This window comes from Accipiter gentilis, chromosome 6 (assembly GCF_929443795.1).
Source record: "Accipiter gentilis chromosome 6, bAccGen1.1, whole genome shotgun sequence".
NCBI classification, from domain to species: domain Eukaryota; kingdom Metazoa; phylum Chordata; class Aves; order Accipitriformes; family Accipitridae; genus Astur; species Astur gentilis.
In genome coordinates this window covers 7650521-7675347 of record NC_064885.1, presented here as the reverse complement: position 1 = coordinate 7675347, position 24827 = coordinate 7650521, and the positions used below count along the sequence as shown (strand labels likewise).

The window sequence follows — 24827 nt, the reverse complement described above, 5'->3', positions numbered from 1 at the left end:
AAGAGCCAAATAGAAACCTCTTTGGTTATGTTTGAACCAAGGGGGCTTTCTCGCTGCCTCCTTCCCCTAACTAGCAGGAGGATGAGAAAGGGAACAGCCCGCTTTGAACCCTGCATCTGCCTCGGCGTGAGACCAGCCACGCACCCAGCGTGCATCTTTGCCGTGGCCCCCAGGAAATGACAGAAGAAACTCTGCTTTTGCACTTAGTCACCGGGCAGCAGTCATGGGACCGTGATTCAACAGGGACGGTGCCGGTCAGTCGGGAAGAGACCGGGGAAAGGCAATGACGTGTGGGCTGTGCTCCTCCAAATCTACCTATCCTGGGCTATCAGGCATAGCGGTGACTTGGGGGGATTTTCTCTCCTTGGCAATCAGCTAATTGCAGCTGTGGGAGTTTTATGCCCTCTTGGGAAAGAGCTGGATAGGTTGGGGAGGACAGCGTGGTACGGGGCACGGCTGAGCTTCGGGTGGCAGCTCCTCGGCTCCTGGGTTCGCCGCGGAGGTAGGCAGCGTGCGTGCGAGGTGACGGCGATGTCCTGAATTTCTGGCTGTGTAGCTGCAGGGAAGGCAGTGCTGTGGGTGCTGGTTATTGCTCGGCGTGGGGACAGCAGAACGGTTCAGGCTATGGGAATCTATTACCTGATCTGGAAAAACTTGACTTCTTTCTCAAGCTGATTTGCCCTGAATTTGCATAGTAAAATTAGGCTGAAGAGAGTTTCTGACCTGAATATCCTAATTCAGCCTTTCTCCTCCATGCTCAGACAGGCACTTCGGCAACCCTGTAAGACAGGGCCTGGCTGTGCCAGCGCGCACAGGGACGTCCCCTCTCCCTGCTCCTTCCCGTTGCCTAAATCAGCTGGAAAACTGCTGGAAAGGGCTGGAGCGGGGTGATAAAACACATCCCGGGGCAGACAGGGCACCCCTCGCCCCAAGCAGTGGGAATGCCTTTTGGCACTGAGCACTCATTTGCCCTTGATATGTACAAAGTACATATATAACTGGGTGTTTATAAGTATTGTGCCGCATATATGTATATATGGGGGCGATGTACCTGTCTGTGTACACATGGCCGTGTGTATATATCTATATATGGGTGTACCTGTATGTATATGTATGCTTCCCGGGCAATGCAGCTAAGCCCGCGTGCAGACGGCAGAAACTCCTCCGGAGCACACGGGACCCCCCGAGCCCCCCCCCGCCTCTACCCCCACCCGCCGGGAGCGGGTCTCGAACCCGCGTCCCTCGGATCCGCCGCTCTCCGCTGGCGGCGCTGCTCTCTCGGCCTCCTGAGGGCGCTAGTGAAGCCGCCGCGCCGCCAGGGGCGGGCCGCCCGGTGCGGTCTAGCTCGCTGCTCTATGGCCGCCGCTCTGGCCGGTCTCTCTGTGGCTGGCCGCCGCCGCGGTGGGCAGTTGCCATAGCGCCGCCGCCGCCGCCGCGCCCCGCGGAGGGCTCGGGCCTGACCCGCCGCCCGGCCCGGCCCGGCCCCGCCGCCCTCTCCGGGTCGGGGCTGCCGAAAGAGGCAGGTGAGGGGGTTGGGGTGCTGCTAGTGTTTGGGGGGGGGGGGGCTGCCAGGGCTTGGGGGGGGGTGCGGCGGGGGCTGCCCGGTTTGGGGGGGAGGGAGGGAGGGAGGGTGAGGCCTTCGTGGGGGGGGGTGTGAGGCCTTCGGAGGGCGGGTAGGGCAGCGGGGGTGCTGACAGAGTAGGGAGGGTGGGTGCATGTGGTGATGGGAGGTGGTTAAATGTGGGGGCCGTGAGGCGGTGGAGTGGCCACTGAGGGTGAGCAACGGGCTGCGGGTCTTGTCAAGTGTGGGGGGACGTGGGGCAGGAGGGGGCGGCCAGGGTTTGGGGGGCACGGGGCAGGGAGAATGGGGCTGCTCGCACACCGGCGGTGGTAGGGGGACAGGGAGAGGCTGGGAGGGGGCTGCGAGTGTCTGGATTTTAGTTTTGGGGAGATGGGGTGAAGGGGCTCCCTCACGGGGAGCGCTTTCCCTAACCAGGGCGGGTGGGACTCAGGTACAGCCTCTTTTCTCTTGTTTAGAAAGTGGCATTCAGAAACTCTTTCCTTTTCAGAGTTATGCTCCCAAAGGCACTCTGAGGTTTAGTAGCTTATTCTGCTCGAAATGCTATGAGAACTGAGGAACAGTGGATAAGTGCTAGCCTTCAGTACAGCTCTTTGCTTAAAGTCTTGCTGCTTTGCATTTTACCACGTTTAAGGTACTAATTTGTTTGGTACTGTGGCAGTGTATTTGGGGTGGGTGATGCTTCCTTGGTGGTAAAGACCCAAGTTACTTTCTTAATGAGGAACTTTGCCCGCTTCTGCTCAAAATCGGGGGTGTATGGCAAGGGTGAAAGCTGTCCAAGTCCATCCTTTGCCACAGAAGGCAAAAGGAGTTCAGAAAATAAAAGTACTCGAGTGTTCTTCAGAACAGTTTGTTCCTGAGAGCTGGTCAAGGTGTTTCCTGTGGAGAAAGCGTTGACGTATTGTCAAATTGGTTTCTTACCAGTATTGCAGTGTGAGATTGCAGGTTAATAAATGTAAACTCTCTGCAGTGAGAACATGCACGCAGTCCCATCTGAGCCTTTACAGATCAGGGACTTGGCAAAATAGCTAAGGATGAATGTGCTGAATGTTATGACCATATGATAAATAAGCTGTTTCACTTGATAGTTTCATGTGTTTTCAAACACTGCAAAGATGGCCAGGCTTACTTGGATACTGTAGAGGTAAGTATAATATTAAAGCATAGACAGGAATGTTTTAGTTTTATGGTACTTTGATTAAGATACGTTCAGGGTAATGTTTAATTTGCTGAGACATAAAAAGGTTTTGTTTATGTGTTTTGTTTGAGCTCACTTCCTCCTCTCCAACACAAAATATATCTTCTGTGGGTAGCACAGGAGGCCTTGGAAGTTGGTTTTGGTGAACTGTTTCACAGCAGTGTAGGAACTTGTAGCAGTTTTCTGATTTTTCTAACCTGATTATAGAATTGGTAAAGAACTTAGTGGATTTACAAAATACTTTTTTAGTTCTCCATTTTATTAGAATGGGAAGTGGCAGGTGCATTTATAAGGTGGCATTTTTTGTGTGTTTACATTGTAGTGGGTTGTATTTCAAAACTTTGAAGCTCGTATTTTAAGATAAATGGTAATTAAGGCATATACATGATTACATGAAATAAACAAACAAAAGGAGTATTAACCCTTTGTCATTTCCACTGTTACCTTGTCTTTCCAGAGCCGAGAAGTGGAACAGAAAGCTGTGGCCTTTCAGTGTTGTTTCTTATGAATACCAGATCCTTGCATTTAACTACTGCCAGCTGTCAAATACTGTTATCTCCTTAATATGTTTTGTGTTCACAGTGACGGGGAGGGGGATCTTGTATTCATTCTTTGTAAACTTTATTGCTTTTGGTAGAATAATTGGGACTAAGGAAACAAAACAATTTATTTTGGCTATTGTCGTGTTTTCTGTTATGGGCAATTCTCTCTGCTTGTGTGAATCCTGGTGCAGAGTTACCTGGCTGCAGCACTGTGTTTGCTGGTAGCAATTGAACTTTAATTAAAAGCTGATTGTCTTGACATTGGTGTTCATGGTTTAATGCTTAATTGCTCAAGTTTTTGCTGAATTGGATTAGTTTTAAAGACATCATTTAAGTATTTTGTTTAATTGTAGGGTAGAAAAAGTAGTCTGACTCAGTCAGGGTTAGTCTTTCTCGTTGGCAGGTACATGTGATTGGGCTCTTAGGATTCAACTTAAAATGAGAGCTGGATGTAATACTCTGCAATGAGAGTACAAAGGAATAATATATATTAATTATATTTTGGGCTTGATGGTCACTAGTTGAGTTTATGACCCAAATCCATCTTCTATTCTCCAGGCCTTCAGTTTTCTCTTTATTGTGGTTGACTTCAGTATGGTTTTGTGTTGTTTGTTGTTTTTAATTGTGTAGTTTTCACTTGTTGTGTGCAACTTTGTACCACGGTTTGTTGTTTATAACAACTTAGAGAAATTGTAAACTCTTCAATCAGGCTAGAGCGTGATTTGAGTGGAATTGCTGGTGCTATATATAAAAGGGTTATTAAAACTTGTGCTTTAGACTTTGAACCAGCTTTTGCATGGTGGAAGGGTGGAAGCAGATTTTCACATAGTCATCTGCTGTGGTGTTGTATCTGTGTGCCTGCCTCTGACTCACCTAAACGTGTGGTGGAGGCAGGCTATAGAGCTAGACAGGCTGTGTGTCTGACCCAGTACTGCAGCTTTGCGTCCTCATGTCTAGCCAGGTAAAATGCTGTCCTCATCTACTGCGTGTTGGTTTCACTGTCAAACACGTAGGAAAAATTGTGTTTAATTAGGTTTAGGCTACCTTCCCATCCCTTATAGGAACGGTGCATTTTCATGTGTACATAGGATATCTCAGAGCATCTCTTCTCTAAAGCCTTTGACCAGTCATGAGGGATATAGAGCCTGATCCAAAGATCAGAAATCAGAAAGTACGTTGAACCAAGTACTTGGTGCTTAATAAAAGCACTTTGCAGGCAGAAGGATAATGTGAGATGCAGATAATCATGTGCATGTGTCCCTTTTTTGGACACAACTGCGTGTGAACTGCTGCTGACCAGGGAAGGAGGACCTACTGCTACGCAGTAGTAAAAACTGAGGGAACTCAGTTCTTCTCTATAGTCTGAGCTCTGACTACAAGCATAGCATGGTTTTCAATTACCTGAATATTGCTAGCAGTCTGGTGTGGGTTAAATCCTTGAGTATTGATCTAATTTCTCGGAGAAGTGTTACAATCAATGTCATGGTAAGGTCTACGCTGCCGCGATGACGCTGCTCTTTATCTGCCTGTGCTTTGTGCTCTGCACTTAAATGTATTCATGTGGTGCAAATGTTTCTCCAGCCCTCCCCCGATTGCCTGCTTCCATTGCGAAACCCCAGCCAGCCTCCTGCTCCCCAAAGTAATTCCAGTCATTAGTCTTGATAGTACCTATCTGTGTCTCCCCATATCAAGCTTGTTTTCCTCTGCTTCCCAGGGTCTGTCATTACAAGAAGCCAGAAATTAGTACTTTGAACTTCCACCAACTGGCATTTAGGGAGCATGGAACACTTTGCAGGGATGAGTAAGTGTAATCTCTATTTCACAGGTGGGGAGAATCGCATCACTGCTGAATTGATGTCAGAAACAGAACTTGTCTGCGTGCCAAGTCTTCTAACCACCTGATGGTATGTCCCTCCAAAGTCAATTATTCAGTCTTCAGAGAGCATTGCAAGGTTGAAAAATTACAATTTTCTTTAAGAAACAGAGTATGACTGTCAGATCAAGAATTCAAATTTTGTATTAGTTTCTCCCTTCTTCTCAGCCAGTTTCCTCAGAACTGAGAGATGGCTTATTCTAACCTCTGAAAGCCCTTTTTTAATTTATGTTCCCATAAGGGACTTTCTTTAAAAAGAATTGTTATTTTCTGAGACACTGTTTATTCTTCTCAGTGTCTGTAAAATCGACAAATTCTTCATGTTAATTGCTCTTGAGGTTTTCCCTTTACTCCAATATATTAATTAGGCTTCTTTCTCTAATGCCCTCTGGCTTCTCTGCCAAATACTCTTGGAGTAGGAATTTCCACATTGTATTTTAGCGTAGACTAAAATATTAATTTAACATCAGCTTTTTTTTTTTATGCTGCCACCTTTTTATTTATATTCAGAAGGTTGTGGGATATGCTTATAAGAATATATTTAAGCAGCATATGCTTTGAATCTTTTCGTTTAGCCTCTAGAATGATGTTAAGGGAGATTTTAAACAGGCAAATTTTAAAATAGTCTCCTTTGGGAGTAGCTTGTTGCATAGTAACTTCTACTGCAGAAGGACAGTTCCTTTGGGCATTATATATTCTATATATACACATGGATAATTTCAAATAGCAGTGTCACAAGCAGCATCATTGAATCAATGCCACTTACTATGTACATGAGCTTATATTGGTTTGGCTTGCTCCCCGAATGAGTCAGAAACCATAATATTGCATCCTGTGGAAGTCCAGACTGAAACTGATATGACACCACTTTTTGTTGATGTCAAAATACCTTGCTCAGAAAGCAATTGCTACTGGCATCAGTGAATGACTTCCACGTTTCATTCACACAGCTACTTTGTTAGAATCGCTCAGATGAATAAGTTCTCCAATGTTGTGTTTGAGGACATGCTCTGTGAGGTTGCATCATGCATTGATAAGTTTTATTCCATGAACATGTTGGTGCTTCTTAGGACTTTGCCTGAGCCACAGTTATTTGGAAGACTGCTGAGGAGTGGCGTTCCCGGGAAGGGAGGGTCAGTGAGCAGCAAGTTAATACTCTGCTGTATTATGGTGTTAGAATAGCTGGGCTGGAACCGCAACTGGTACTGCTGCTCTGTTGCAGTGAGGAATCCCTTCTCTATAGGATTGCCTTTGAATTTGTTTTATACATATCTTAAAATGGAGCTTTTATTCATCTGGTAGAATAGGTTTCCTTGTAGATACTTGGATTTAATAACCTGGAGGACAAACAGGCCCATGGTTTCCTCAACAGGTTTTAAAAATGACAAATTAATCATTAAAAGAAGGGAAATGTTTCTCTGTATAGATTAACAAAATAACTTACTGAATCCTTGAACCTCTTCCTATATGTGCCCTGTATTCTGGGCTAGCGGCAGAGACGGATAGAATGTCAAGCTTGATAGATTGTTGGAGCTGTTTTTTGGTAGTTAAACAATAATGAAACTGTTACATGCTTGCAGGGAAACACTGCTCTCTGTGTGCAGACTTTGTCCTGGAGAAAGTTTCAATTGTTCCAAAGAAGGGCGATTTCAAAAATGCAGCTTCTGTGGCTAGTTGCACAGCTGTCTAAATTACTGGCTGTCTTGAGGCCATTACACAAGCATTACAAAATAGTTTGGAAACAGTTTATTTTTCAGATTCCAAATAAAGTGTAGATTTCAAAGTCCCTTTTGACTGTATAATCAAAAAAGTAGAAATTGAAGCTGCTGTTTATATAGAGACTCTCGGAGCTCAGAATGCAGGTTTCTTCCAGTCAGAGGCTGATACTTGCATAATTCGTACCTTATGTTTCTTGGATTGAAGGGCTTATCAGTTGTTGCACAGGATCATGTATTTCCTTGTTTGTTTAGTCAGAGTTAGTCTGTCGTTGTGCATCTTTTTGTGCAAAGGGCTCTCGGGTAGAAGGAGTAAGAACTTGTCTCTTATGCAGAAGAGAAGCAAGAGGGAGTTGTTGCAGGTATTTAATAAAAATAAAGCCCCAAACCTCAGCCTTCTTTTTGATAAACTTCTTGTTCTTTCTATTCCTGTTGTTATTTATACTTCTTGCTTCTTGCTACTTGCTTCTCTGACTTGAAGACAGATCACAGACTGTTTTTTGCAATGGAAATAACTAGATCAAGAATGTCATTCTGAATGAAGTAAGAAATTCCTGAAAAGAATTGAAATACGTTGTTTAGCTTGCTGCTGGAGCTTCAGAAGTGAATTGCAATGCCTACCAAATGTGCATAGAGAATGCAGTTGGAATTCAAAGCACCAGTAAATGACTACTTGTATATAGCAAAATAATGCACTTAAAAACAAAGTACTTGCAGCATTTCTTTTTATCTGCCGATGTCTGCCTTCAGAGACATCTTCAATCTGCAAATAGCTTTATCTAATAGTTGTGAGTGGTGCTGATACCATCTCTGAACTCTTCTGTGGGTGAAAACCTATTTAAAGATTCTCAAAATGTGTGTATTTTAGAGATAACATATAGCACGTTTAATACAGTTTCACCATTTTAGTTTGCTCACCTTTTGCTGCATTAAATGCCATTTGTGTCACATTTTCAAACAATGTGTTCAACTGCATATAATGAAGCCTTTTCATAGAAGAGAATGCAGGCCAAACCCAAGCCTAATTCATGAAAGGCTTTACTTTGTCTAAGTGAAGTAAGATGATCGTTGTTGGAATGAGTCCTGTCTCTTCGTCAATGTTTTGCAAGTGGTGTTCTGCTCAAAACCTAAGTAACTTGGTAAGATATTATTATGGAGGCCTAAGCTTGTTTTTTTTTTACTTCTGGATGTGACTCTTAATAATACAAACTAAGTCTTTTATTGCTCTGCCTGGTATAACAGATGCAAGCTTGAAATTAAATCTGTAGTAAGTGGTAGTATTTCCTAAAAATTCCCCTAATAGAAACAAATGTGAAGAAAAGGATATAAACTATTACTGTCTACTGTATACTTGCCTGATCAATTTTAATCCTTGATTATGGGGGAAACAGTCTAAAAATATTTATGGAACCTTCTGAACTTTTAAATGAAAAGGAATTTTTACAACATTGACAAAAGATTTGAAATCTAAAATCCTAGATGTTTTTCTAAACAGCAATTTGATAGCGTGCTGCCTCCTTCAGACATTAGTCTTGTCTCAAGTACCAAGAATGTCTGTCTTTTTTTTTGACAAGGCCAGATTTGTCAGTGACGCTTTTTTTTTTTTAGTTAAAATGCCTCATTAAGTAAAAACAAACTTTTTGAGCAATATTCTATTCTGCATGTTACCATAATTTGCACTGTGAACTGGTAAAGAGTTAAACAAACCAACCCCGACAAAAAAAGACAAAAAACCTAACTGTTACTTGCATTGTCTTTTGCACTTGTGTGAAACAAAGTTGAACTCAAAATCATCTTGTCTGGTCCTTTTTCTTTTTCTTCTTTTTTTTAATATTTATGTGTGTTGTTCTAGTGTGAAATTGTTAGGATGCTCTGCAGAAGTGCAAGGAGGTTGTTCACCATAACTGTTTCTTCCCAGAAGTGCCTTACTTCTGTGAGCTGTGATAGTTCTCTGAAAGTATTTCATTCCATTGTGAATACTGTACTGCTTTAAAGAAATGCAATATTAACTTGATTCCATTCCCTGCTGAGGTATTATCTGTATTTTACTTATGGAAAACTGAGGCACAGAGAATTGAAGTGGCCTAGATGCACAGAGTGTCTGTAACAGAGCTAGAAACTGAAACCAAAAATCTTCAGCCCCAATTGTCCCATATTATTTATCCCATTATTAATCTGAAAATAATTACCCGATGGAATTTGTTGAACTTCAGGTCTTTTTTTTTGTTTTGTTTTTTAAATAGGAATAACTGGTATGTGATTTTGTGTGTGTAATCAAAAATGCGGCAGTTTCTGCTGAACTATTGAGCTGAAAACAGTAGAACTCAAAATGGAAGAAAGTTCATGTTGATATTATCAGGTTAGTGGTGGAAAAGATGGTGTCGCAGGGAGCTTCTTAGCAGCAAAGTCATGTCTGCTTGTGCTGAAATGCCAGATAAATTCTTATTTGTTTGGGATCTAAGAACAGAAGTGAAGATGTTTTGAAGTTTTATTTAAAAAGTAAGTGTTTGTTGTAAAAGGGCTGTGTGAAAGTACAAGACAGCATAGTATCTGTTCCCAGCTTCCATGATGGTCGATATGTTTATTTTCTTAATGCCCCAACACCAGGATTTAATCTAATACAAAAATCTTGTCTGTCATTTTACAAAGCAAACAAACCCAGAATGGAAAAAAGTGCTCCTCCCAGTTACAGAGGAGCAAAATGAAACGTGATGATGCCTGTGTACTGCAAAGGTTGAGATAAAAACCCCAACAAACCCAAGGCAAATTAAACAAAATAAAATAGATTTATTGGTTTATAAAACCCAATGATTTCTGGAGCACTGACTCATGATGTCTGAATGCTTGGGCTTGCCAAAAGCCATGAACTGAAATGTGACCCTGAGTCTGCTTGTCGGCTTGGGCCATATATGGGAAGTTTCCTCTTCATGACAAAGATAGGGAATCCAGAAGATGCAGGTCCTTAAAGGCTGTTTGAAGCTTTCATTACCTAGTATTCTCTCAGTCTTGTTAAAAATATATATTTTATACAGGTGGGATCCAACAATGATTCCATGTTCAGCAGTTCTCACTTTCTGCTTTGAACAACATAAATTGCAGCAGTTTTAGGTGAGGTGTGCCTTTGAACGATGCCCTGTTCTGCCTCTGTTGGCAGTTCACACAGGTGCTTAAAGTGCTTGACAAATAATTTTAATGTTCTGCCCTAATATATGCTCCTGTGTGAGCTCTTGCAGAATCTCCTAGGGATGTTACCCTTCAACTCAGTAACCAAAAATACAGGATAAGATGGCTACTGGGTTTGTTCGTGTTTCAGTTTGAATAAAGCCCAGATTACAGTTTGCATTGCTTTGGGTTTACTAGCCCTTAATATTCTGCAGAGATTGAGGCTGGAAGAAGAGAGGCATGGCAATTGAACAAGGACAGTGGTAAAGTAAACCAATTTAGAATTTTTCAGCTCTAAAAACAAACACTGTGGATGGTTGGAAATCGACTTTTTCACAACATCTGTGCCACAAATGTTACAAGTAGTTCATGCTAGTCCTACTGACAGACACTGGATGGTAAGGCTTGAACTTTCCCTCAGTTTTCAAGCTCTTATCCAGGGCTGCACATAAGCAATTTTGAATTTCAAATGATTCAGTGCTAAATGGAGATTGGCACAAAAATAATAGTTAATATTTATGGGAATGGTTTAAGAGTGCAATTTCACCTTTACTAACTTACTTCAAATGAGAGTGGGGTAATTTTCCTTATCCACAGATGAGGTCACTAAGCCATAAATACACTGACTTTTTTATTCTGATATCTTTTGTTGTCTCAGTAACAAAACTAGTATTCAGGTTTTTTGCTTTTCAGTACCGTATTCAATATCCTGGGTATTTCTTTATACTGCTTTCTTTCTTTAACTGCTGACAAACTCGTAAGTATTTCTGCGGTCTGGGAGAACAGAGCTTTCTACACAGTTTCAGATGTGACATACGTGCTGGTCTTTGTACACGTCTACCGAAGGAGATAATATGCAGTTGCATTTTATTCTACTTCAGCACCTAGTTTGGATTTGAATTCGGATTAATTTGGAATAGGCATAGCTATGAAATGAGTCTGCAGTGTTTGTACTTGTTATGATGTGCCTCAATTATATACATTCAGATCTTTTTCAGTCTAGCCAAATAAAAATAATCTTTTTTTAGGCTACAGTTAAATAGGTTAGAGGGTGCCTACCCGTCTGCACAGATCTTTGTTGCGTGCAGTTTTACTGCATGTGCACTTTCCCACATGTATGAATTCCATGAGGTTTAGGTCGATTTTCTACTAACAGCTCCCAAAATAAGGGGGCGGGGGGGGGGGGGGGGGGGGGAAGGAGGGAAGAGTAGGCTTTGTGTGTGAAGAATTTTGAGGCTATCTTTTGATTTCGGCGGAGGTGGGGAGAAAAAAAATATTTAGAAGTTTACTGTTTAAAAATGAACCCGAAGCTTGGCAAGAAAAGTAATTTACAGGATTTCCAACTGGTGTAGCTTATCAGCAAACACTCTTAATTCTGGGTGTCTGAGAGAGTGATAGCACGAGTCTTCAGAGCATTAGTGCCAACTGCAATCCCAATTTTAGACAAACTTATTGTAATTCTGGCTGATACTGTACCACCTCCAACCCAAGCTCAGCTGTTGGATGAATAACACTGCAATACTTAAGATTGTACTTACAACTGTCTCTATTTTGGGAACAACGGCTTTAGAGTCCTTCATCTCTCTGAATCCTTGTACGCCAGGTGGGATAGGGAGTTTCTGTGCACATCGCTGCAATTTGTGGTGAGATGCCTCCTGTTTTCTGTGTTCCTGCCCTGCCTCTGTAGATTGGGGGTAAGGGTTCTTCTAAGTTTGTGGAGCTGTGTCTGAGATAATGCCTCTCTTTCTCCTCTGTTCAACTGCCCCCATGTGCTTGTGTTTCATTCCAAAGATGAACTGTTGATGAATATGTAATTTATCCAGTTGGGGAGAAACCTTCTGTCACAATGAAACAAGATGTGCAGCTGTCATCATAGGCCTCTTGGGCCAAGGATTTTGACAGAAATAACTTGATCTCTTTTTATCTGAAGTGGGAACTCTAGTGATATGATGAAAATACAAGCTGACATCCTTTCTCCTCCCTTTTTTTCTCCAGCTCCCTGCATTGCGCCCGTTTAGGAAAAGAGTATCATTAAAGCCGTCCAACAGTGGTTACCTTCTTCCATGGTGAAACCTGAGGTGATTCAAAGCTTTTCCCCTGATGTCCCTGGTTAAATTGTGGAACTGCTCCTGCCCGTTTGTAATATCTGAATGCTGAAGTCGTTTAGTTCATAGCAGTCTTCAGTACACCAGAATCTTAGTTTGAGCAACTTTCTCTTTCTGGGCAATGTAAAATTTGCAAAGAGAGTGAGGTATTTGTAGCATTATGTTGTGCCTTTAGACACCATTTCTGGCTTTCAGGTGGGCACAAATCCAGCTAACCTCCTCCAGCTATTGCCATGTGGCTGTCATGGAAGAGTGGTCTAGGTAGGTTTTGAGATGAAGTCTGGAGAGTATGGAATGACAACCTCCTTTAAATAGAGCTGGTTAAGGAAGCTACAGAGTTATTTAAATTTTCAGGTTTTCATTTAGCAATTTATTGTTCCGTATTGCAATTACAATTTTAGCAGCTACCCACTGCTTGAAAAAACCAGCTAGCTGAAACTAAATCCAGGGAAGACTTGTGATGATGTGAAGGCACAGAGAAGAAAATTCAGAGTGCTGGAAGCCAGCATTGACCTTTTTCCTCGTAATGAAAAGGACTGATTGAAATGGTATGTGATAGTCTAGGATTCCTAGGACATTGCTAAAGTTTTGACAGAGAGCTTCCACTTTCAGTGCCACTTTTGTCTGTGGGACAAAGGATAGAGACACACGTAAACCCACGCAGGATGCTGGGGGGGAGTGGTAACAAAGTGGACTACTCTGGAATCTTGCTTCTCCAGAGTTTTCTTTCTTCTCTTTCTGACTTGGTTCATGCTATATTTTACAGCTGACTTAATTTTGTCATGCTGATGAATACCATACTAGTGTGAAAAGTGCACTGTATTTTTTAATTGTTTTTCAGCATAGCAGGAGGGTGGAAGGGAGATAGTCTGTCTGAGGTCACAGCACATTACTTGGGAAGAGGTAGGGACTAAGGAATTAAGATAGACTGGTTGAGAAATAATTTTCTAAAACTAGTCACGTGATTTCATTAATCATGTTGTTTTGTTTTGTGTTAACTTGCTGGAAGAATGTCACTGACTTGCAAAAGAGAAAGGCTGCTGTTGAATCTCCCTCTTGGCAGATGTCTAGAGACCTAATTACAGTTAATAGCAAGAAGAACTTTTTATCTAAATATTTTTCAATATATAAAGTGCAATTTTGGGTCAAAATAAACAGTTTATATTGAAATAATACACGCCCCAGGTACCCAATTCCTTTTAAAACAAAACAGGATTTCCAAGCTTCTCATGTTAAAATTGGGAAAAAATTGTTTGGTTTTACTTGTGCTACAGAGGAGAGAGAAAGTGGGTGAGTGTTGAGTGTGCCATTCAGGTGCAAGGCTGAGAGTCAAGTGAGAGGGTTTCTGTTTCCGCCTTTGGAATTAGCTTCCCATGCAATGCTCTATAAATCACACAGCTTTCTAAAAGCATTTTCTCGATTTTAAAATGAAAGTTGCAGCACTCTAGTTTCAAAGAGGTGCTTGAAGCTTAGATCCCTTGTGCTTGTAACAGTATTGGTGGGATTTGCTGATGGGCAAAGGCGGTTTCATTGAAGATCTATCTGTAAATCTAACAGAACGTCAGCAAGTGTTGCTGAGAGTAAGCTTGCAAATCAAATTATTTGTAACAGAGCTTGCTGATAAACACGGATAAAACTGCAAAATGTTCTTAGAATACCAACTGTATTTTTTTCATGTATTTGAGAACTCTAATTCTTAATTTTCCTCTCATTTAAGCAAATTTTCGAAGGGCTTACCTTGCAAATTATTTACTCCAATGTAAACCAGGTTATAGCAGTATAAAAGGATCTTTGTCTACATGATGGTTTCCTCTGTACCATGTAACCAGGAAGTTACTTTTGGTACTTCTCTTGGAATCAGCAATCGTTTAAGGCAATAACATTTCAGTGAAGTTGGCTGTCTCTGTGCTGAACTACTGCAGCCCCATTTCAGCTTTTTCCCGCACTGCTTTGCACCCTGCCCCGATGGGCTACGCTGTTTACTTTCTGCTCTGTGGTAAATGGATGTCACTTCCTTGATTAAAATGCTGGTGTGCAGCCAAATTCTCTTCCTTTGGGCTCACGCCCTCGGTGAAGCAGCGCACCTAGTAAGCGCGCACGCTGTTGAATCCAGTTGTGTGCTGCGCTCCGGCTCCTGGGTGGTCGTGTTGGGATGTGCTGCATCTCCTGCCTTCTAAGACGCCTGGCACTCGCACGTAGAGGCTTTTGAAGGCATCTCCGAGGTGGAGGAGCAGAGATGCAGCTGTGTCATGCCGTAGTAAAGAGGGTCTGAAGATGGTTACCAGGAGGCACAGGCTGAACTACCAGCCAGGTACTGTCCGTATCTGACAGGGAAGGTCTAGACAGCGTACGGGCATGGGGTGCCAATATCAGCCTGTTCTGTCCATTGAAAGCAGCCAGTGGATGTGAGTATGCAGACGCTGTTCCAGTACAACTGCTAGCCTTCATGTGCCCGACAGCATAGGCGCTCTTGGATGCACAGAAGCCTGACCAAGACGCCACAGAAACTAACCTGGACACCCAGTTCTGACTATGCTCGGTGCAGAGTGACCTGAATACTCTGTCCTCTGCCTTCATAGCTGGCCAGTTTCTTGCCTGAAAAATTTTAGATTGACATCAAAGTTGCTGATCAGACTGGTAAGCAATCATGTAGTTGTCTTTGTAAAGATTATTGGTATTGCATACTTAGTTGATTAAGATGTGAAATGGCTCTAGACATTTTGAAAGCACAGAAAAAAATGGAAAAATGTCTCCTCCCTCCATACCAAAATTTCAGTCTCTTCCCTCTGAACACTCAGGTTTCTGGCTGTGATACAGTGCTGATACTTATTTACGTATTTTTTCAAGATGTGCAAGCTGTCACCTTGGGTACATGTGAACTAGTACCTTTACTCATAAACACATTTTTTTTCCTATCTCTAGGTAAAAATATTATGTGCTCAATCCAATTGTTGTATCTGGCAAATTAGATTTACATGCTTTGTGATAGGTAGCCAGGGCTGGTCCCCAGTCTTCATTTTCTCATGCTATGTACAGGTTAAGACACCACCTTTGCAAATGTCATGCTCACACTGGCAACCTGCCTTCTTCCCTTGTGCCTCCTGCGAATGGCTAATTTGCTGACTTTTCCACCTGTCCCAACATATGGTTGCTCCATTTATCATAATTCAGGTCTGTGTGCTTGTGACACAGGCTGATAAAAATAATACTTCATGGATGTCATTTGAGTAGATTATTTGATAGCTCTGTTACCAAGTAAATACTAATTTTTGACCAAGCAAGCTGTGAATTCAGTTTATAAGTGGTAGGTTGTTAGTGAAACTAATTTTAGCAAGGCATTTCTTATCAGTGTGGGGTTACTGAAAAAACAGAAAAAAAGTAAATTGTAACAATGAGCAACTGTACAATGCTATTAATAAGGAACCAAGATGGTTAACTCATTAAATACTTAAATCATTGCAAAACAGCATTCATGAAAGTGGGATGTGGTGAATTTTGCAGGGGATACAGCATGGAATAATAATGCAAAAGTAGTAATTTTAAATGTACTTCAGCAAGACATCAGTATTTTAAAGCCACAGTGCCCTGTTCTAGCTTTCTGAATAGATTTCGGTGATCTTCAGGCTACTAGAAATGGCAGAAAGTACTGCTTCTGTGAATAGCATTAATCCCAGTCTTGGTGTGTTGCCTTGAAAGTTGTGTCTTTTCAATGAATGTGGTTTTGCTGTTGTGGAGGCCACACAATGGATAACAGGTTGGATAGCATTGTTGTATAGCACCTGTACTTGAAGCACAGAGACCTTACTGGATTCTGCAGTTTGGCAGTTCCCTGGTACGTAGCAAAGAGTGCGAAGACTGAGACACTCTCCATTAATCTCATGGAAACTGCTGAAAAACAGGAGAGGACAGTTTGGGAATCTGGGAGGGGGTTCTGAAAGGTAGTAAGGAGGTAGTCAAGGAGGATGGCCTTTTGATAAATGAGATGGAAAGAGAAGCTTGATGGTTCAGGGAGCTAATAGAAAAGCAGCTCATTGTGGTGAGCAGTCTTCCTCTAAGTTAGGAGGTGTGAGGGCAGCTGATAGAGCTAATGAGGAAACATTATTGTAGGAAAGCACGCCCTAGCAAAGCTGCTATTTGTCTTGCATCTCCCTCCCTTTTTGGCACCCTTCTCCATTTGCAGTAGCCTCAAGGGTCATCAGCCCTGGTGTTCCAGTGGCTGAAGGCCTCTCAGGAGGAGGAGGGGGAGGAGGAGTACTTATTGCTGTGGCTTCTCCTCGTGTGGGAGCAAAATCAGCTGCCCGTGGGAGCTCAGTTCCTTTTGATCCCTTAACTCAAGTGTCTTGTTGGTGCTACTGCATTCCGGCCCCCAAATTCTTGAGTAGTCATGAGAAGGAGAAGCCACACACAGTCATTGAGAGCTTTATTATACACAGCCGAAAGCTCAATGATTCCAAGAGATGTTTCTTTCACTTGTTCTAGTCCCTTATTGTTTGTCCTCTTAGGAAAATAAGGGGAAATTTTATATTCAAGCATAAACCGCAGTTTTCCTATACAGCTAAAGCCTACCCTTTGACAGAAATCCACAAAGCGTGTGTAATAAATCCTGTATGTAGACAACAATCTCTGATACTCCAGCCAGCACAGTTATGGCATTAATATTGCATATATAGTGAGAACCTGAGTTCAGATTTTTTTAAAAAATGAAGATGGAAAGTATAAAAATCCAGGCTTGCATTATGAATACTATATTCAACAGTGTATGGGAGGAAAACGTCACTGGTATTTCCTCCGGAATTAAATCATGCTTGCAAATTTATACAAACTCACGGTGATGTATAGAACATGTTAATGAACAGGTGGTGAAATGAATTTCACTCTTCTGTTTAAAATCAGTGAAAAGAATCACACCATTCACAGCTTCATATGAAAAAAAAAAAAAAAAAAAAAAGGCAGTCCAGCAGAGCATGATAGAGTGCTAGCACTGCTTTGCCCACAGACCATGGCAAGCAACTCCCTGCCTGGTCGAATATTTATTGGATTTCTTCTGGCTTTTCCTTAAATAGACTCAAGAAAGAAGATAAAACAGTCCCCCTTCCCAAAAACAAGCCCAGTGTAATGATTGCCACGTGGGTGGATGTGTTTGCAGGTCCAGGATAGACTGTTTGATCTTGCATCTCCACCCTTGGTGAAGCTCCTTCTCCCTTTGCTCTTGCAGATATTCCCAAGCACAACATGCAGTTACAATTTAGGGCAGGTACTTTTTGGCTGCAGGAAGTAATCTGTTGAGTGCCGGCCATAGAGCTTTCAGTTTCCCAAAAACACGCTCAGCTGTGTAGTTAAAAGACTTATTTTCTGCGGCTCCCATTGGCCAGTATAAGTATCATGTCCAAGAATAATGAAGACTGCCAGTATCAGTAATGCCTGTAACGTTAGTCATGCCAGTAAGTCAACATCTTTTATTCAAGAAGTTGCTTGAGAATTCCTGAAATCTATGGTGTCTTTAATTTTACCAAACCTACATGTTCATATTAGTCAATTTACTGTAAGTATTTACCAAGCCTTGGAGCATAACAAAGAAGTAGCTCTTTCCACTGGTAAATTTTTTTGACTGGGCATTTATTTGTCACTTCAGTGTAATTGTGGAGCTCCTTGCATATAGAACAGCCGTTCATCTGCAAAGGATTGACAGGCTTTACACAGGGCGGTGCTTTCTAGTTATGATGCTCAAACTCTGCCACATCTGTAACAACAACCCATCTGTCAAAGCGTTGCTTACGGAAATTACCACTTTCTGGATGGTGCTGACCACATACCTCTGAATAGGTAACAGAATAAATAAGGGAATAATTAGGCTGTAGCAAACGTTGTAGAGATACCTAGGAAATTGCCATCCCGAAATTTCACAGAGAAATTCTGCTGGCCACTACCAGTCCTCTCCCACTGGCCGTGCTTATTTCCTCAGGTCTGTTGTACAGAACAAAGGAAAAATCCCTCTTGAAGCAGCTGCCCAATCTTACCTGCGTTTCTTCTTGTTGTTGTCATCTTAGTGTGGCTGTAGGCAGATAACGAGACATTTTAGCATCTTAAGCCTCAGTCATATCTGCTTGGTAGTATAGCTGCCAGTTAGCAAAGCTTTGCCTAACTGGTGGCAGCATTTTAAGTTCCCATGTAGCATCCACTGCATGTTCCAGGTATCAACAGTGTAATTTGTGTTTTTCAGCCATTATGGTCTGCTGGGAATTTGGAAATGGTGGTAGATATCTACAGAATCAGTTGGGGTGATGTTGACTGAGATGCAGAGCATGATGGCCACTGTCTGGACAGAGGTGGAAACGTTTGTGAATTCCTTTTCTTGCCCTTGGAGCAGTCTAAGATGCGGAGGAGCAGGTCGCGGCGGCGCCCAGGTGCTGTCCCCGACCTGTCTGCTGTGTTTAGAGATGATGGCTGCTGGCTGGCAGGTATCTCTCGGTGCGCCTGGAGGAGAATCCCGCTTGGTGTAACAGCTGACAGTGGCACAAAAGAAGCGTGGGATGCGAGCTCACAGTGCAAAGTACGTGCTCAGCAGGAACCCACCAGCCTCCTGAAATGCTGATAGTGAAGTGAGAGCTGTCCGTTTCTGTGTGGCTATCAACCATCAGCACAAAGGGGTTTTCAGTGAAGCATCTTTGTCTATGTAAATGCTGCACGTAGACAAGCCCTAACTTAAACTTGCACCTATATGCAGAGGTCCTTAAATAATTAAAACCTGACGTACACTGGTACAAGCTGAAGTAGTGTGCCTGTGTTGTAGGAATGGCTATCGTGTTTCCATGTGCTCCTTTCTCTTGAAGACGGGAGATATCTTTGGAAAAATGTTACAGATCAGAGGATGGTCCTGGTTATTAGTTGTTTATGGACTTTTCCCTTCCATGCTTTTGTAGTTGAGCAGGATTAAGGTTCTTCTAAAGCAACATCTGAGCCTTTTGTCAATCTTTTCATTTCTGGCAATTACACAAAACTATGACTCCAGCTGAATGCTGAGTTCTGTCTTATTTTATCCTGGTTTGTGCACTCCCTTGTGTTTGTCTTCCCAATGTTTGACATGTTGCAATGTTCCAGAGTGAATTAGTGGGCTGTCTTTTTTTAGGAAAACAAAGTTTTGGGGGCAGGCAGTAGCATTTGTGTATTCTGTTATCGTGGGTGGCCTTCAGGGGTCCTTGAAACAGGAAGGGAACTTAACTATGGGTGCAGTTTTCCACTGATGTGGAGGTTGTGAATACTTGTTTGACTGTGCAGCTTTTGTGTTGTTTGGATTTGCAATTCCTAGGAACAAATTAAGCCTCCAAACAGCACCATTTGAAATAGAAATTCAGTATTTTTGCAGTAGAAAGGATGTGTTAACTTCTGAGGGGGACTGATAGCTTGAAAATTAATGTGCAGAAAGAAAAAGAGTAATTGTTTCTTTTATGTATGATATCTAGTGTGTTTTGATTGCAGTGCAGGGCTAATACAAATGGATGATATGTTATTTTTGTTCATGGAATGCCTCTCTCCATGTATTTATTAAGATCTAGTGGCCAGATATATTATTTTTGTTCATGGAATGCCTCTCTCCATGTATTTATTAAGATCTAGTTCCCAGTCTAAGTGCAACTTACACTACAGCATTGTGCACATCAGTTAAACTAAGAATTGTTTATCATGTCATAAATCTGTAGATTTTCACTTAAACATTAAAATCTGCTGAGCCTGCAGGGTAGAGTCCATTGGTAAGCTCACCATTGTGGATTTTGAAAGGCATATGTCCACTGCAGTGACAGCAGTAACTTTGATGAGCCAAATTCAGCTAGATTTTGAAAGGATTAAAGATGCTACTAAAGCTACAGATACTGGAACACCACCAAACTGCAAAAGCTTCCCAATTCCAGTACATCAACCCAAAAGACTTAACACAGCTTAAAAAAAAAAAAAAATCAACAGAACACTATGTTGGTATATTATACCAAATAACCTTTAGGACTCCTACCAGCTCCCTTCCCTGGGGAATCTGGAGTTTTACGGTGGCAATACTTACTGAGGGAAAAGAAATTAATTGGCTGTGTAGCTGAGAGATGTTTTCTTTCCAGAAGTTTATAAAATTGAGCAGCTGCTGAACACTATCAGTGATGGACCTGATTTTTAAGACATAAAAGAAACACAGTCCAGGAACTACTGTGTGAATGCAGAAGTGCAGAGGAGGCAATTTGTATTCTGTTTACCAGTAAGTGATGACACATGGTGTATGCTCTAGAAACTGAATGCCCAGATGAATTCAGATTTCTTTGTAAACTCCCAAAAGCAAGTTTATAGCAGTGTGTTTCTGGAATACTTCTGCATGGGTGGTCTTAGAAGACTCCAAAACTGTGCATTTTGCACTGGACTGTAAAGATTTTAGGTAAGTGTGTGTATATGCATCTATCTATGTCATTATTTTACTGTGGGGGGGGGAGGGGGGGGGGGGGGAGAAAAAAAGGGCAATTATGTGTCTCAGATGCAATTGTTTTTTTCCAAGTAAGTTACCAGAAGCTAATATTTGATTTTCTTAAGTTACTGACATTTACTTGCTGTGTGATGATTTAGCCTTGTAATGCTGCAAATTCAGTTGAGAACTGGCATATGTTAAATCAGTGGCTCTACCCTCCTTGTCTTTTGTCTTATTAGATCTGTAGCTGAAAATCTGTAGAGGGTTTTAGAATAAAATTGAAGAATAGCCATCTATGATCTTGCTGCTGATTTTATTTAAATAATGTATGAGACACAATTTGAGTTTCTGTTTGCTTTTCCCAGTGCACAAAATCCAAAGTCAGTGTATTATGGTTTACATGGAATAGAGACAGCCTGTTACAGCAGACTTGATCACAAAGTCTTATTCAGCCAACGGGAACATAAAATTTATCTTATCTTTTCTGTAATCTCTTAACTCTTAAGAAATTCCAGTAATAACTATCCTGAAGTTTATTTGTCCTTTCTCACCAAAGGCGTACCATGCTGGACTGGGTGCGTGGTTATTGCATGTGCTTGTAAGTTAGAGGAAAGATCAAAACTTACAAACACACTGTCAAAAATGAATTGCTGGTGGGAAATTTAAATGTGCATTTTATGCTTTGTTCTCACTTTAGCTAACATTGTTTCCCATGTTACTACTACTGTGTATCTTTTCCGCTTTCAGTTACTATGTGGGCAAGCTGTTGTAATTGGTTTTGTCTGGATGGCTCACCCGAAGAGATGCAGCCGCAGCCGCAGCAGGGAGCCAGAGCCCAAGCCTATTCCAACCCCGGGTACAGCTCCTACCCGTCTCCCACTGCTTCTGAACAGAGCTGCAAAGCCTGTGGGGTGCACTTCGACAACTCCTCTAGGAAGGTGAGTCGCAAACGTCTTCTCTGGCACTGCTGCCTTAGGAGAGTGTTCAGTTTGACTGCAATATGCCGTCTGACTTTCATTTAGGTACAAAAAGCCAACTTGAAGAGAAACGGGTTCACATTAGAGGCCTCTGATTTTAGGACATACCATATGGGAAGAGACAGCTTGCCTTTGCTTCTGTGTCTTTAGTCATTCTTTTGCAATTAGCGGACGTAGTTAAAGATGACTGGAAATGTGGTAGTTAACCTTCAGTAGACTTGGCTTTCCCAGGCGCTGAAAGAAGAAAGCCAAAGCCAAACTGCTTATAATCATTTAAACGAGCATTAACTTGAACATGAGTTTTTAAATTTGTTATTTAAAAACACCAATATCCTTTTTTTTTAAAAAAAAAAAGAGTTGTGGCAAGAAATTTAGTAATCTGTTTGTGCTTTCAGTAAAGGAAGATCTACATCTCTCTTTTCCAAACTATTGTTGCTCAAACTAAAAAGCCATATAAGTTTATTGAGGGTGTGTGTTGAATTGCTGAGGCTTGGTGCCAAAGAATTAAAAAAAAAAAAAAAAAAAAAAAAAGACCAAATCCATTTTATCTTGTTTGTAAACTTCACTTGTGAGCATCTATGTGCCAAAATAATTGTTGCACAAGATTTTTAATTAGACAGCAGACCCTGTCTGGGACATTATTTGGGCATGGTGGTTCCTATAATGCTGTTTGAAAAATATTTTAGTGAGGAAGGTTGTTCAGAGTCCAAACTCTGTGGCTTAGGAAGTGTCTTATATATAGCACGTTACTGAACTTATTAATGCGAGAACTTTAAAAATTACAGTGAATTTTGGCTACAGTCCTTTAGATTAGATGGGGAAATTAAAAAAATTGGTCTTTCTTGCACCTTTTTATTCATGCATGCTGGCACATATCTGAGAAATGGTAAGTCTTGCAGAGCGGTTGCTTTCTACTCACAGAACAACAGGGCTGTTTATGCCTTTTTGCACTGAGAAGTGTTATTGCTCCAGAAATCACTACAATTTTAAATTTTGGAAATATATTTTGGGTGTTGGGTCTGTATGTTAATATGTTTTGGGTATGTAAGTATGCTTAGACTTTTTCTGACAGCAAACAGATTTTGGGTCAGCTGGGAATGGTGCAGTCACTGTACATGACTCCACACAGTGTTGCCTTTAACACTGTCCTCATTAATGCGGTGTGTCTTCACAAACACTCGTGGAAAGAATTATTCTGAATCCAGTGCTTACTCTTCTGCATAGTAGCAAAAAGAGGATGTAGATGATTCTGCTTTTGAAATGAAAACAATTCATGCAGTTAAGTATACAGTAGCAGTGGTAGAACCATGGTCCTATTTTTCCTGGTGTCTTCTAAAATATATGTTCTAGTATAAACTGTCTTTAAAGCAGTCCCTTGTGTAAGAGTCACCAGTACTGCTCCAGATAGGTGACTGATCTGGGCTAGATAAAGCTCTGGTGTGCAAATCGTAGAGGATCTGCTAAAGCAATTTAAGACGTTTCTGCCCCCAGCAGACTTCCCTTGTTTTCTGCGGGAGCTGGCTGTCAGTGTAACTGGGGCAGCAGAGTGCAATGTGTGCTTGTGTCTCAGCTGCTCCCGTTCAGTGCAGACTATCAATGAAAATGAGTTTGAGGTTTATATTCTGTATGGTGAAGGAGGTCTCCCTAAACCTTCCTTTGACCCTCTGTCTGCCACCACAACTACTGAGCAGTAATCTCTGGGACTGACTTGAGCTAGATGGCTACAGGTGGCAAAGCTTAAACAGCTGCAGGAAGGTCTGCTAGACCTTCATCCCTCAGTCCTTGGTCTCCAGAAGACAATTTGAGATAAAGAACTGAGTACATAACCTGTAGAACACTGACATGTTTGTAAGCCATGTTAATTCTTTAATTCTGTTGATACGGACCAAGAAGTGTATGAAATCTCACTTTGCTGCAAGAGCACCAAAACCTGCATTTTGACCCAAGAGAGGCAGTACCTTGAACTCTAGTGTCCAGTTAATGTTTATACTGAAATACAATAGATAAAAATTAATTGCTTCTGCGCTGGTGACCATAAGGATAACCTAGATTTGCTTTTAAAACAACCAACCAACCAACACCCCCCAAAAGCAAAATGATGGCATCTTATGTACTTGATCTGTTATCGTAATTGTATTTTAATTTTCATATAACATGGCACCTACTAAAAGGTTTAGGGTAAGGGAAGTTTGAATGGAGCGTGATTTATAAGATGCTTTTAACTGCTGGAGCGTCTTTAAAGGATGTAAAATTTAATTGTGGTAGCAAAAATTTCTGAGTGTTTTTGGTGTTTTCCTTCTCTTAGATGACTTTTTTGATCTTGGTTTTCTGCAGCAAACTGATTCCACAAAATCTTTTAAATTTAAAACAAACATTCTTCATTTCCTTCTCTGCTGAGAGAAAGCTATGGCAGGCATTCTTGGTGGATATGTCAGATTGTTATTCCTTCCTCCCCCATTTTCTGGTTTCAGTGCCTTAAATTGGCTGACATTTTCAGGAAGATGCTTTTCTTTGCATACTTACAGAAAAAGCTCCTGGCAAGCTAGAGTGTAAGATTAAAAAAAAAAAAAACCTGAACAGTAGCTGTAGTGAAAGCCTGAATGTTGGCATGTCTTCTTTTTATCCTGCATACGGAGAAGAGCCAAGTGTATCAAAGCCCCATCCTGGTATCTCTGGGGGACTAGCTGTTAGAGCAAACAACCGGGAACAGCTTCCATTCTGGACAGGCTTCTGATTTAAAGTATTTCACTTCTGTTTGACCATCCTGTGATTGTGCTGCCAGTTAGTAAGCATCATTCAGAAGTGGTCTGACCTTTTAGTAACTGGATTTAATTTACAACAGCATTTGAAAGTAATCATTCTGAAGAGACCAGTGTCTTCAATCATTGCCCTTTCAGTCAGAGTTCAACAAATATATCGAAGCTGTAAAAGCTGCTTAATACTGAGATACAGCAAACAGCTTCTGTGCATGTTTAAATACTTGATGCTCAGATACAAGCTGGGGAATTTTTTTTTTCTCTAAAGATGAATCCTAGTGGTGAACTGATAAGCCAGAGACATGCCTGGTTTTATTTTGACTTCTCAAATGTATCATTTGATAACTAAGGCAGACTTGTGTTACTACCGTTAATTGCTTGCAAAAGACATGTTGGATAATGCAGCCCTTGTAGTGTGCTCGCTTACGTGATACATAAACATGTAAGTATTCGAGTAGGGGTTTTCTGGCTGGAAGGTCC

General features: G+C 41.6%; 1 protein-coding gene across 8 annotated transcripts in view; it reads left to right on the top strand.

Annotated features, from left to right (window-relative positions):
- Positions 1 to 374: 374 nt before the first annotated feature.
- RFFL (ring finger and FYVE like domain containing E3 ubiquitin protein ligase) overlaps positions 375 to 24827 on the top strand; it is a 34049-nt gene continuing 9596 nt past the window's right edge. The window contains exons 1-3 of one of the 8 annotated variants that reach the window (XM_049802144.1): positions 375 to 502; positions 5145 to 5271; positions 21362 to 21552. In XM_049802144.1, the coding sequence (XP_049658101.1) occupies positions 5226 to 5271; positions 21362 to 21552 (237 nt within the window). In that variant the 5' untranslated portion in view covers positions 375 to 502; positions 5145 to 5225. Of the gene's footprint in view, positions 503 to 1376; positions 1524 to 5144; positions 5272 to 12590; positions 12723 to 19441; positions 20588 to 21361; positions 21553 to 24827 lie in introns of those variants that run through there. The other 7 variants (XM_049802145.1, XM_049802142.1, XM_049802146.1 and 4 more) reach the window with 7 other exon arrangements.